General features: G+C 36.6%; 1 protein-coding gene across 1 annotated transcript; it reads right to left on the bottom strand.

Annotated features, from left to right (window-relative positions):
• Positions 1–11557: 11557 nt before the first annotated feature.
• On the bottom strand, positions 11558–13182 carry LOC115738053 (2-oxoglutarate-dependent dioxygenase AOP2-like). Its single transcript, XM_030670540.2, has 3 exons — positions 12799–13182; positions 12380–12704; positions 11558–11800 (listed from the first exon to the last, which is right to left on the bottom strand). Exons 1-3 carry the CDS (start codon positions 13173–13175, stop codon positions 11558–11560), a joined length of 945 nt encoding a protein of 314 aa, XP_030526400.1. The 5' UTR covers positions 13176–13182.
• Positions 13183–14565: the final 1383 nt, after the last annotated feature.

The following is a 14565-nucleotide window of genomic DNA, read 5'->3' as shown; positions in this document are numbered from 1 at the left end:
TGGTCCACCCTGACTTTACATTGGATGCTTGGATAAGTTATTTATTGATGAGTCTACATTGATGGATCCGTCACCCGAGGTCCCACGAGTCTATTCGACCCGTAAGTCTTAAAGAGTTGTTCCTAGTTCATCGTTACAAAGAAGATAACGATGACACAATCTAGAAGAAGAAAAATGGTTACATAAGCCTCTATTCTTTTTACGGAAAACAATTTTAAGAAAAATATTTTTTGAATTTCAATGCACAAAAAATAAATAAGTCAAGGAAAATATTTTTCATCAATGAAAAAAATGTTTTCAAAAGTAGGGAACATGGAAATCATTTCCCCCCTCTTTCCAGCATGGACTCCTTTAAGTTCCTTTCTTTCAAATTATTTTTTATTAATGTTTTCTTTTCTTCTTCAATTTTTTTTTTCCTTTCTCCTTCTTGCTTCTCCTTCCTCGATCAGCTGCAGATCTCGGCGATGGCCGGCAGCCCGGTGACCGGCCATGACTGGTGTTGACAATCTCCCGCGAGCTCGAGGCTTGGCCGATCCCGACGAGCTTGGGTTTGGCCGAGACGGGTGACCGGCCGAAGAAGGCAAAAGAAAAAAGAAATTAAAATTTTGATTTTAGAAGAGAAAATAATAAATAGAATAGTTAATAAAATTAAATATTAAAAGTAAAATAATATAAAATATATTTCAAAGCACACGGAGGAAAATCAATTTCAATTTTCCGTACCAAAAGATGAAAAATATTTTTCAATTTATTTTATATTTCAGTAGAACACAAGAAAAAATTGTCATTTTCTTGAGAAATGACTTCTTGGAAAATATTTGCGGAAAACCTTATGTTTTTTCACAAAACGCATGGAGCCTAATTGATGGGATAACTCTCCTGAATGTGCAAAATGCCACGGAATTTAAGTATGGCTCACATTTAATCGACTTTAATAACAGTCAATTACAGAATTCTATTGATCCGTGCCTGAACACACAAGCTTTTCTGCGTGCTGGTAAGTTTTCAATAACTGCTTGTACATGAAAAAGCTACTGGTAAAAAATTGGCTGTGATTTTTTCAGGTAACTTATTTGTAAATCTTTATATTGACTTACCAAATTTTATTTCTACAACTTATTAATGATTCGTACTTATTGACTAATATAAGAAATTACTAACCTAAATTACAACGATTCACCAACTTGTACGAATAAAAAAGGATGGCTCACCAACCTAAATTAGATTGATTCTCCTTCCTAATATACTGATTACCAATTAGAGTGATTCACCAACTCCTTATTTTATTGTATAATAGGTTGGCTTCGTACCAACCTAAATTAGAGCAATTTTCCTATGAGATTAATTGCACATTAGTTTTGGGTTATCAACTCTCACTTGAGCTAGTCACCTACTTTGGTTTTTGTTTTCTAATTTAACATCTTTGTCTATAGATTGATCAATTTTCATATGCCTTCGTTAGCAATCCTTTACGGGTACAAACTCATTTAGATATTACCAACCTAAATTAGTGTACCAGCCCCATTTTTCTCCCATTAAGTTACCACCTAGCTAATTTGCAAACGATAAATGAGTTAGAATTTAAAAATTTTGGTAAGTTACTAACAAGTTACTTGGAAATCAAGTGATCCGTGAATATTTATTTGTACTAAAAGTTTTCTTTTTATTTACCGAACTTTTATGAAAATCTACTAACACGAAAATAAATCCCTTTTTCTCTAGACCGGTTAGAATCCTACCAGTTAAATGTCCCTTGTTTGCTTTCTGTTCTACGCATAAATGTCATCTTTATGTGTCCTTCAGGTGGTCATTTGTAGGGGTGTGGAACCGAACTGGACCACTCAAAAAATAGGTTCGGGAACCGGTTGGAACTGGTCCGATTCTCGGTTCCAAATAAAGACCCACCCGGGAAATGGACCGGTTTTAGAACCGGTTTTTAGTTACTGTTAGAAAAAATAAACTAGTCCGGCTTGCCTCACCTCCTCTATTTTTTACAGATGGTAATTTCTATAGCTCATATTAGGGATTGTTGGTTTTGGCGGATAGTGAGTTTTATTATTCAATTTTTACTTTGAATATTTTCATTGTTACTCATATTATTTTGCTGGAAAAAATGAAATTAGAAAAAGAAACAAAAGAAAAACAGGTTCTCGGGTAGACTCTCGAATCAGACCAAAAAAATAGGGTAGATTCCAAAACAGGTTTCATGACAAAAAGGATAAGTCTTAGGCTCCAAAAACTGAGAACTGTTTATAACAAGATACACTTATGTAGTTTGATGAGCACATTCTCGAATTTGATATTGGTGCCAACTTAGTTATAAATCTTTTAAAATCTGTAATATGGTAAGTTTCGGGTTCTAGGGTATGGTTCTAGAAAATGAAGAATCGATGCCGACCAATAGATTCCCGAATCCGAAACCTAGAAGGAAGCTAAAATCGTTCACCTCTAATATCACCTGTAAATTCAAGGTTTACATCCCTTTCATTCTCCGAGACCAAAGAAGAAAAAATTATAATGTCCATATACATAATGATAAGGTCCTTTTTTTTTATTTTTATAGAGCCCATTTTGATGGTCCACCATGGCTTTACATTGGATGCTTGGATCAATTAGTTATTGATGAGTCTACATTGATGTATCCATCACCCGAGGTCCCGTGATTCTATTCGACCCGTGAGTCTTAAAGACTTGTTCCTAATTTATCATTACAAAGAAGATAACGATGACACAACCTAGAAGAAAAAAAATAGTTACATAAGGCTCCATTCTTTTGTGGAAAACAACTTTTTGAAAAATATCTTTCGAATTTTTCAGCTTTCGAAAAATAAATGAGTCAAGAAAAATATTTTTCATCAATGAAGAAAATGCCTTCGAAAGGGGCAAAAATGATTTCCATTTTCCCCTTTCGTGATCTCCTTTACGTTCTTTTTTTTCAAATTATTTTTGTATAAATATTTTTCTTTTCTTCTTCTATTTTCTTTTCTTCTCCTTTCTCCTTCTTCCTCCGCCGGCCTGAGACCTCAACAATGATTGGCGGCCCGATGACAGGCCATGACTTGCCTCGGCAATCTTGAGGCTCGGCTGATCCCGGTGAGCTCCAGGTTGGCCAAGGCAAGCGACCGGCCGAAGAAGAAGGGAAAAGAAAAAAATTTAAAAAAATTAAAAATTCAAATTTAAAGAATAAAATAAATAAAATACTTAATAAAATTAAAATAATAGAAAATATATTTAGAAGTACACAGAGAAAATGAAATTTGATTTTCCATACCAAAGATGAAAAATATTTTTCAGATTATTTTAGATTTCAGCTAAACACAAGAAAATATTGTCATTTCCTGAAAAATGACTTCCTAGAGAATATTTCGGAAAATGTTTCGTTTTTTCACTAAACGAATGGAGCCTAAGTGATGAGATAACTTTACTGAATGTTTGAAATGCCATGAAATTGAAGTATGGCTCACATTTAATCAACTTTAATAACAGTCAATTATAGAATTCTATTGTTCCATGCCTGAACACGCAAGCTTTTTTGCGTGCTGGTAAATTTCAATAAGTGTTTGTAAATGAAAAATACTATTGGTAAAAACTTGGCTGTGACTTTCTTCGGGTAACTTATTTGTAATTTTTTCAATACTTATATGAAAGTACAAATTATGCTTACAAGTTTTATAATGACTTACCAGATTTTATTTCTACAATGTATGAACGATTCGTACTTATTGGCTAAGATAAGAAATTACCAACCTAAATTAGAATGATTCGCCTACTTGAATGAATAAAAAAGGATGGCTCACCAGCCTAAATTAGATTGATTCTCCTTCCTATTAAACTGATATTACCAATTAGAGTGATTCACCAACTCATAATTTTATTGTACACTAGGTTGGCTTTTTACCAACCTACATTAGAGTAATTTTTATACGAGATTAATTGCACATTAGTTTTGGGTTACCAACTCTCACTTGAGCTATTTACCTACTTTGATTTTTTTTTTTCTTATTTACCAACTTTGTATATAGATTGATCGATTTTCAGATGCCTTGGTTAGCAATCCTTTACACTTAGAAACTCTTTCAGAGATTACCAGCCTAAATTAGGGCACCGTCCCCATTTTTCTCCCATTACGTTGCCACCTAGCTAATTTGCAGACTATAAAAATGAGTTAGAATTTAAAAAATTGGGTAAATTACTAAAAGTTACTTGGAAATCAAGTAATATTTGTACTAACCGTTTTCTTTACACTACAAAAAAACAAGGATTTAGCCACGGAAAATTAGCGACGAAAATAATTCGTCGCTAATTTGCTACGAAACTAGCAACGAAAAAAACATTCGTCGTTATTTGTGATGAAAATAGCAACTAAAAAATTTGTCACTAATTAGCGACGAAAATAGCAACGAATAGTTTTTCATCGCTAATTGGGGACGAAAATAACGACGAAAAAAAATTCATTGCTAATTTACGACGAAATTAGCGACGAATAACTTTTTTGTCGCTAATTTGCGACGAAATTAGCGATGAAAAACTATTCATCACTAAATTAGCGACAAAAAGTATATTTCGTCGCTAAATTAGTGACGAAAAGGCGATTCGTCGTAAAATTACAGATGTTGGTATAGTGATGAATCACATTTTCATTGCTAAATTATCGACGAAAACCATGTTCGTCGCCACTTTTGCGACGAAAATGGAATTTCGTCGTTAATGTAGCGATGAAAATGTGATTCATCGCTAAATTTGCGACAAAAAAAAATTCGTCGCTAAATTATAGATGTTGGTTTAGCGACGAAAACAGATTTTCGTCGCTAAATTAGCGACAAAAAAAAAAAAAATTCCTCGCAAAATTTGCAACGAAAAAATGATTCGTCGCTAAATTACAGATGTTGGTTTAGCAATGAAAACAGATTTTCGTCGCTAATTTTGCCACAAAAATGGAATTTCGTCGCTAGTTTAGCGATGGATATGATTTTCGTAGCTAAATTAGTGACAAAAAAAAAATTCATCGCTAAATTACAGATATTGATTTAGCAACAGAAACAAATTTTCGTCGCTAAATTAGCGATGAGCACCATGTTCGTCGCAAATTTTGCCACGGAAATGGAATTTCGTAGCTAAATTAGCGACAAAAAAAAATTCGTCGCTAAATTATAGATGTTGGTTTAGCGACGAAAACCATGTTCGTCGCAAATTTTGCCACGAAAATGGAATTTCGTCCCTAAATTAGCGACAAAAAAAAAATTCGTCGCAAATTTTGCGACGATAAAGTGATTCGTCGCTAAATTACAGATGTTAGTTTAGCGACGAAAACAGATTTTCGTCGCTCCGGCTTCCCACGCCACCGCCGCGAATACCCTCTTGGAGAGACCCTTCATTTCCTCGAGGCCACTCCAAAGTTCACGACTTTCGGCCTTCGGGATCCCGATGGCCAGATCCTTGAAGGCCCTCCGGGTGAAGTGCTCCTTCACCGCGGGGCCGCGGCGGCGCCGACGAAGGCGGCGAACGAGTGCGGGGTGAAGTTGGTGAGGGCGAGTCGGATCGTCGACAACGGGGGTAACACGATTGTGGAGGTTGACCTCATCACCAACGATCTGTACCGATTCGCGGTGCCCGGCGGGGCCTGTGTAGCTACGAAAAAACGAAAAATATTTGTTAATACGAAAAAACGACTTTTTTGCAACGAATTTAGCCACGAAAAGTTCGGCAAAATTCGTCGCTAATTGATTTTTGCGATGAATTTTGCCATGAAAAAAATTCGTGGCTAACACGGCGTCGCAGAATTTAGCGACAAAAATTTGACTTTTCGTCGCTAAATTTAGCTACGGAAATTAGAATTCGTTGCTAAATTTTAGTGACGAAAACACATTTCATCGCTAAATTTAGCGACAAAAATTTTATTTCGTCGCTAAATTTAGCGATGAAATTTTCTTTCATCGCAAAATTTTAGCGGCGAAAATCTGATTTCGTCGCTAAATTTAGCGACAAACTTAGCTACAAAATCTCTTTTCGTCAGCAAATTCAGCGACGAAAATTCAAATTTTCGTCTCTAATTTTGCGATGCCGGATTAACGACGAATTTTTTTTCGTGACAAAATTCGTCGTAAAAATCAACTAGAGACGGATTTTGCCGAATTTTTTGTGGCAAAATTCGTCGCTAAAATGTCGTTTTTTTGTATTGTTATATTTACCAAACTTTTATGAAAATCTACCAACCCAAAAGAAAATCCCTTTTTCTCTTGACCGGTTAGAATCCTGCCAGTTAAATGTCCCTAGTTTACTTTGTGCTCTGAGCATAAAGGTCATTTTATATGTCCTTCAGATGGTCATTTATTTATTAATTTATTTTGCTAGGTGATAGTGCTCATAGCGAGTAGAACCTAGCTAAGTGGTGACTCGCTACTCTTCTATAGAGTGCATTAATATTCGGGTCAGAGCAATATATTTTTAGATGAATATCGTCAACAGTTTGATTTCGAAGTCTCTTTGAGATGAAGGCAAAATCTCAAAATGCCTCCTCTAATTTCGTCTCAATTAACTTGATGTCTCTCACCCGAAATCGCTTTTTCAAAAGTAATTTCACATCAATGTTAGTGCGTGGCCATGTTGCGTGACATTTCGGCGCCAATAAAGTGCGCATTTATTTGAATGTGAAAAAAGAAGAAGATAAAATACAAAAAATTGATGTGCTACTAATTATGTCAGCTAAGATTGCAACCAAGATTGTCTGCTTCCGAGTTATTCTTGGATACTTCCAACTTACATTAGCCCACTTCATATGGACCGTTAAGTCATACGGGTCTCACATGATCTAACAATTCTTGTAGAGTGAGTTAACATAGATCAAGAGTATCTAGTAGTTTTCCCTTCTTGTGGTATCAAAGAATTACGTCAGAAGTACATGAATTGACCACCGGAAAATTGTTAAAAATTCTTAAACATATTCACCTTTGCCAATTCACTTCTAAACCTTTTTACTTTTATCAATTTAGTCCATGCAATCAATTTTAGTTAGAAATCACTGACGTGGACATCGACCGTCATATGTGGCACGGTCGGCGCTTGTGTGGATAATATTTATTGATATTTTAATATTTTCAAATTTTTTTGTTAATTTTTTATTTTTTCTTTCTTTTTTCATTTTTTTTTCCTTTTCTGGTCTTTGTTTTTAAATTTCAAATTTTTGTAAAAGAGGAAGAGAAACATGCTTGGTCTTGAGTTAAACTCCAGGAACATGCTTATCATTTGAGATACTTCCTCCATTACATGTTAATTAGATTTAGTAAGTTTTAAATTTGTCTTTTAAAATTCAGTGTTTATAAAAAAAATCTCAAAAACATTAGTGGATTTAAATAAAAGGATTAGTTTGAAAACATAATTCTCCTGCACGTCATGTGTGTAACTAATGGATGATACTCCCGAGAAAGAAATTATCCTCGCCAAAAATCGCAACTTTAAAGGGTTTTGCTCTTCAGCAGAATTTGTTGCTGCATGTATAGATTCAATATAGTCCCCAATCAAAAATATATTCATGATATCTTACATAAGAGAATCATCCATCGTAGTGTATAAAGTAATCTCGAGAGTTAACAATCCTAAAAATTTGAAGGGGGATAATACTTACTAATAAAACGAATACTAATACTTTAAGCATATGGTGAAACACTGAAATTTGACACATAATCATACGGTTCCATAGAATCCATATCATTCACGGTTTTATGTTTTAACCGTGACATCCTAAAATTTTGAGGTCTGCAAGAAAATAAATTTGATGGATTTTAGTCTCGAATTTCGATCCGGTGAATAATATAGGATTTTTGAGATTTAAGGGACAATGATTGGACGCAATTGTAGTTGGTGCGAAAAAGGATTTGAATAATCCAAGTAGTATCGGTCGAGAAAATCAAGCCCATATAGTCTAACCGTCGAATTAAAGTATCGAGACCATTCGCACCCGAGCCTAGTCTTGGCCTTATTTTAGAAGTGAATTTACCATTTTACCTTTAAAGGTAAATTTACTGTTTTGCCCTTTTACCTTGAAATGACCATTCTATCTCTTTGTAAAATTACCATTTTACCCTTGATGCTAAATTACCAAATTACCCTCAATCATTTGTGCCAAATGACTAACCTACTCTTATTTGTGAAATTACCAAATTGCCCTTGGATATTATTCATAAAAACGAAACTCATTGATGGAGATTTGACTTGTAGGCCCCACCTTTTCTTCTTCTTCCCCAAGCTTGGCCGTGACTCTCTTTCTCTCTTCTCTTCCCCTCCATTTTCGTGATAAATCTTCCCCATCCCGAGCTCGCTTCTTTTTCGATTTTTTGCGTGCGCTTGAGAAGAAATCGATCTTTTGAGCCCGTCCCGAGGGAAATACGAGCTCCGTTTTCTCCTACGCGACCATAAGAACGAGGGCTATTTGGATGTGAGAGCTGATTGTCCAGAAAGTTGATAGAATTTCGTGGATCCGAGCTAGACAGAGGTTGGTCGATGGAGTCCCGATTCGTTCGACATCGATTCAAGTTACGCCGTTCGTCGTTCGTTGCCATGCCACTGCGGGTTGTCGTTGGCAAGCCACGCGCCACCCTCAAGCTTGAGCTACCAACCTCCATGCTGAGCCGAGAGGCCGAGGGTAGCCGTTGTCGCGCTCGAGTCATCGCTGCCGTTCGTTCGTCGTCGCCGGCCGTTATTTGTGAGTTAACCCCTAATTTATGATTAGGTCGTTAATTACGTTTAGAATAGATTAGTTTATGTTAATGATTGGTTAGTTTAGTTAATGATGGTTCGGTTAAGTTAACCGACTACGGTTGGGTTAGTTGATTGCGGTTGGGTTAGTCAACCCTGGTTAGTTAAAGTAACCGTAGTTAGTTTTAACTAACTATAGTTACTTTTCGTTAACCGCAGTTACTTTTAGTTAACTATAGTTACTTTTCGTTAACTGTAGTTACTTTATATTAATTATAATTACTTTTTGTTAACCATGATTGGGTTAGTTAACCTTGGTCAATAAGCTATCGAGGTTTTGGACGATAAGCTATTGAGTTTTGGGCAATAAGCTATCAAGATTTGGACAATAAACTATCGAGGTTTGGACAATAAGCTATCGAGGATTTAACGATAAACTGTTGAGGTTTGGACGATAAACTATTGATTTATTATTTTACTAATATTATTGTGTAGTTTTAATACTTGTCTGTGATCGTTCTATGCTTGAATTGTGCTGTCAATATTGGGAATAGTCATATAAATTGGCTTATGTAATAAATTGATTGGCAACTTTCAAAGATGGTGATTGAATTGTGTGTAGGTAATCACGTGCAATTTATTTACCGCATGTTTGATCACGTGCAATTTATTTATTGCATATTTAGCATGAAAGTTGTGATCGGTGTTCCGGTTGTGAGCCTTGATTTGTGTGTGGTTGAATTCCATGTTGAGTACTGTATAATATGTAAGCTAAGGCCGGGTAAGCTGATATGTGATTGATGGTTAATTGTTAAGTTGCGCCTAATCAAGTGATAGCTATAGCGTTGCGAGAGTCGCACGCTATTGATCTGTTATTGACATTGACCTGTATATTTAGGCCGCCCTAAGCGAATCGGTGCCATACTCGGACTTAAGCGTTGACTCACGGAGATTTTATATCTCACCCGTTATTGTTAACCATTTTTCAGGCCCTTAGCTGTGAAAATCTGGAAGTGGACGTGGATCCATTTTTGAGTTAGCACGGAGTAGGGTTAACTCTAATCTAAACATACTATTTTTTTATGGTTGTAGGAAGTGGCCTTGAGGTAGGGCTTGCATATACGTATTTCCCAAGGTTAACGAGATAAATAAAAAAAGTATTGTTTTGCTGATGTTGATTGATTTGACTGTATGATGTGCTATCCCTACTGTCGTTTAAATGTTGTCCGAGAAGTAGCACGTTCCGCATGCGCTTAATTAACAGATAAAATTTTAAATGGGTCGGTGACGTGTCTCGAGACGTTACAACTTAACGACCGAGAAGGGATGTTGACGTGCCCGATGGATGTGGGGCGCGACCTCAAGGACGTAAACGCATGCATACTAGATGAAGGCAATTGTTGAGATGTGATTCATACACTCCATCAACAGAAAAGCACATGGATCCCAAGGTAGCCACCCCAGCGGGGGTCATTGAGGCTGTGCTCCCGAGCTGCTAAAAGGTTTTTATAGTTTGAACCCATATTTTATTGATAGTTTGAGTTTGATCTCATGAATAGCCACTGCTATATTATCTCTTTCACTTATAATTGAGTGATGTAACAAAGATGTACGATGAGTTAATTATAATGAAATCCTCTATTCGATGTAACTCTACTTTAAGGGTGCAATGGGATAAACATTTGCCTCTCAATTTCTTTTTCTTACTACTCTTTATTTTCGTTGTGATTATGTGTCGAATCATAATATCGAGTATCAGAGCTTTGAAGTTATGGTGACAAGAAATTCAAAAAATTAAATCTTGGGATGATGTTGGCTAGTCAATCAACGATTGAAGTAGAGAAGTTCGGAGGAAAGGGTTTTGAATTATGAAAGTTGAAGATGAAGGTTTTGCTCGAGGATAGAGATTTGTAGCACATGATCGAAGATGATAAACCTGAGGTGACTCCGAGGAGGACGAGAAGAAGGAGTCAACATCCAATGAATTAAAGGAGTGGATCAGCAGCAGTCGAAAGGCACAAAGCCTAATCTGGCTATGTCTTGCTGATAACGTCCCGGTGAACGTGACATTTGAGAAGACGACGAAGGATCTCTGGATGAAGTTGGGAAACCTTCGTCAGAGCAAGTCAATCATCAATGTAGACTCATTCGAGATAGAGTGGAAGAAAAAGTTACAATGCTAGAGAAAGTTGACACACAAGTGAATAGTGCGGATTTTTTTACCAAGACTGTGAGTGCAGAAAAGTTTGAATAGTGTAAAACTGTGTTGCATTTAAAGAAGCATGTGAAGTATTCACCTAATGGGAGAATATTGGGGTGTCGTTCATACTTCCCATTAACAAGAAAGCACGGGGGTCCTGAGGGAGCCATAGCATTAAGGATGAGGGCATCCCCCGAGCCGCTAAAGGGCTTTTATAGTTTGAATCCATATTTTATTAGTAGTTTGAACTTGAGCCTATGATTAACTACTATTATATATTATTTATTTTCCTTGTAATTGAGTGATGTAATAGAAAGGTATGATGTACTAATTATAGTGAAATTCTCTGCTAAATGTACCCTCATTTAAGGGTAAATAAAGATAAACTTTTGTGTCTTAATTTTTTTCTCGCTTCTTTTCTCCTTCGTTGTGATTGTACGCAAAATCCTAATAGTAACAACCCAAATCTAGTCATTGCGATAGAGTTTCATGGGTTTATGATTTATTCAACAAAGGTGGAGTTCCACGTCACATAAGAACCAGAACCAAAAGTAGTCATTCCTTTACTACTAGAAAGACATCCCCCACAACACATAAGTTACACCAAGACTAGCGTACGTAACTGGGAATTTGGCAACACTTATTGATCAATCAATAATCATGACCCTAAACGCCACAATAGGCTTTGATTGGACACTTGGATTTAAAACCGTGGTCGGTACGATAGAATCGGAGTAGACCAAGATGATCGAACGGCTTGTACTTTAACGGGTGATCGTCATCAACTAGCTCTTCGGGAACTTGTAGCGTTCCATTGTTGAATGAAAACAGCGCGAGGGAGTATCTGTCTTCCTTGCCATTAATGGTCACCTTGTGGGTTGGAGATTGTATCCTGTCATTGCTCCATGCCTGTTCAAATGCCAGTTCAACTGTGAGGACTTGAAATTTCCGGCAGCTATAGATGCAACTGAGTTTGACTGGAATCGAAAACTCGATCATTTTATGTCTGGCCCGGCATTGATCCTTGTTTTATTTCTGGTTATGTCAAGCTTAACTCAAGATTTGTAATTCAATGCACTCGACATTTCGATTGATTCCTGGAAATTGACAGCCTGAGATTACCTTGAGAACTACATCTTCTCTATTGGAATAACATATTAGTAATTTACATAGATTGAAATCTAAGTAGTTGGTGGGTTTGAAGTACTTCAGGACCATTTTCCACTCATTCCCTCTCATCTGAATTTGACTTATCTGTTTTTGGAGGAAATTAGTTGGCATTTAATTCATGAGTGACTATCCAACTTTAAACCAATATGTAAGACAAGCAACAACATACATTTTCAATTATAGAAACTTAATCCATGTAGCTGATGAATAATACTTGTGGATCCAGTAAGCAATATCGTTTTCTTGAGATATGCTTTATTTCGCTCTTATCATTTCTCATTCTTTAGATTCAACATTGGGAATTATATTTGCACTCACCATTAATGCATCTCCAGCCATGAAGACGAATTTCGAAGGCGACAGCTCAACAGTGATCCATTCTCCGTCCTTTGTTTCGACCTCCAAGCCGTTAACTTCGCCGTCTTGATGAAGAATGGTGGTGAAGCTCTTGTCTGTGTGAGGGATGAATCCAAGATTACGCTCATTCTCTAGAGGTGCCCTATTCTTTAAGAGCCGAAGGAGGTACTTCGTTGATCCGATGTAAGGATCGTAATATTTCTCCGAATTGTAGCTCTCGAATATCATTCTCGTAATAATCCGGTCCAACTCCGCCACAAGTTTCGCATACGAATCAATGACATTGCTAACCAAATGAAGAGCAAAATGGTCACAGACTTGAACAAAAATCTCAAAATACATTAATCGGAAACAAGCGGCTAGTTTTAAGAAGGGAGTACCAAAAGAGATCATTGCCATTAGGCCACATAAGGTTCGTGAATTTCTCAGTGGCCTGCAAAGATGTAGCGTCGTCAATGCCCAAGCTCTCGTGGAGAGGAAGTTTGGAGATCTGGCCTACGTAGCCGTTCAAGGGTATCTCATACTGGTTCTTCATTTTAGTCTCCGTGGGAAGAGCGAAGAGTTCTTGCAAAACGCCAAAAGTGTCATCATGGAGCTGTGATGGGATTATTTCATCGCAGTTCACAACGAAGATGCCAAATTCTTCAAGGGCTTGGATCACTTTCTTGCGAGTAGAGACCCAAGAAGTTGTCCCTGGTTTCAGATTTTCACTAGAGATATTGAGAATAGGTAGCTTTGGTGACCCTTCACTACCCATTTTGAGTCTTGGCCTTCTCTTTTGGTTTGAATATAATCTGAGAGATTTTGAGGAGTATTAATAGGCACGGTGGAGAATTCACATGCGTTCATTTGTAGGTTTTATCAAACGTGCTTTTCTTCCTAGGACTAAATTAAAGAAGAGATGACATCCATGAGGGAGGTAAGGAAGACATAAAATAACCTTGGAGATACAATTTAGAAAGTTAATAGGAAGATCTGAACAGGTCACTGTATCAACTTCTTTATCATATAAACCGGCTTATAAAGACAAGGGAAAAAACCACCAAAAACCCTGAACTATGCTAAGCGTGACACATTTACCCTAAACTTTTTTTTGTGACACCAAAAATCCCAAACTTTTACTCATGTGACATATTTACCCTAAACTTTTTCTTGTGATATTGAAAACCCTAAACTTATACCCGTGTGACATATTTACCCCAAAATATTTTTTTGTGACATCAAAAATCCCAAATTTATATTCGTGTGACACATTTACCTCAAAATTTTAAGGTAAATGTGTCAAACGAATATAAGTTTGGAGTTTTTAGTGTCCCAACAAAAAGTTTGGGGTAAATATATCACACGAGCATAAGTTTGGGGTAAATATGTCACATGCATACAAGTTTAGGGTTTTTTATGTCACAAATAAAATTTTGGGGTAAATGTGTCACAACGGGCATAGTTTAGGGTTTTTGGTGGCTTTTTCCCTAAAGACAATGAGACAGTGGTACTAAAAGGACACTGTTTTCCAACTACTCATCACGTGCACATGACATTACCACGTGTGATGACCCATTTGATCTCTGGCAATTTGATTCTATTGCTGTTGCCTCTGAAAGGAGTTAAACAATTCACTTCTTTATAATATAAGGAAGACTATCCGCGTCCCTAATCACTTTCACATGGCATTCCAACTTCCGATGAGCGATTATGTCGCTGACAAGTTGATTTTATTGTAGTTGCCTCTGAAAGGCGTTAAAAAATTCATTTCGTTGTAACATTGATTGGTCTATTTTCGTATGCCTTGGTTAGCAACCATTTTCATTTACAAATTCTTTTAGAGATTACCAACCTAAATTAGCGTGACTTACCCATTTTATGTCAGCTAAGATTTGCGACCAAGATGGTCCTCTTCCAAGTTATTTTTGGGTACTTCCAACTTACATTAGCCCAATCTGCATGGGCCGTTAAATCATGTGAGTCTCGCAAGATCTAACAATTCACGTAGAGTGAGTTAACATAGATCAGGAGTGCCTAGTAGTTTTCTCTTCTTGCAGCATCAAAGAATCACGTTAGATGTACATGCACAAGGGAAAATTATCCAAAAAGTGTTAAATTTATTGAACTTTTGTCAATTCATTCCTAAACATTTTAATTTTGTCGGT

The sequence above is a fragment of the Rhodamnia argentea genome, chromosome 8 (genome assembly GCF_020921035.1).
Source record: "Rhodamnia argentea isolate NSW1041297 chromosome 8, ASM2092103v1, whole genome shotgun sequence".
Classification (NCBI taxonomy): Eukaryota; Viridiplantae; Streptophyta; class Magnoliopsida; order Myrtales; family Myrtaceae; genus Rhodamnia; species Rhodamnia argentea.
The sequence above is the reverse complement of the archived record's forward strand: the minus strand, read 5'-3'. Positions and strand labels throughout refer to the sequence as shown.

What these genes read in the sequence shown, in the direction of transcription:
- LOC115738053 (XM_030670540.2), bottom strand. Translation starts at nt 13,175, where the DNA reads ATGGGTAGTGAAGGGTCACCAAAGCTACCTATTCTCAATATCTCTAGT. An exon ending in AATGGCAATGATCTCTTTTG is followed by an intron (nt 12,705 to 12,798) that starts GTACTCCCTTCT and finishes TCATTTGGTTAG; the next exon opens with CAATGTCATTGATTCGTATG. An exon ending in TGGCTGGAGATGCATTAATG is followed by an intron (nt 11,801 to 12,379) that starts GTGAGTGCAAAT and finishes GCATTTGAACAG; the next exon opens with GCATGGAGCAATGACAGGAT.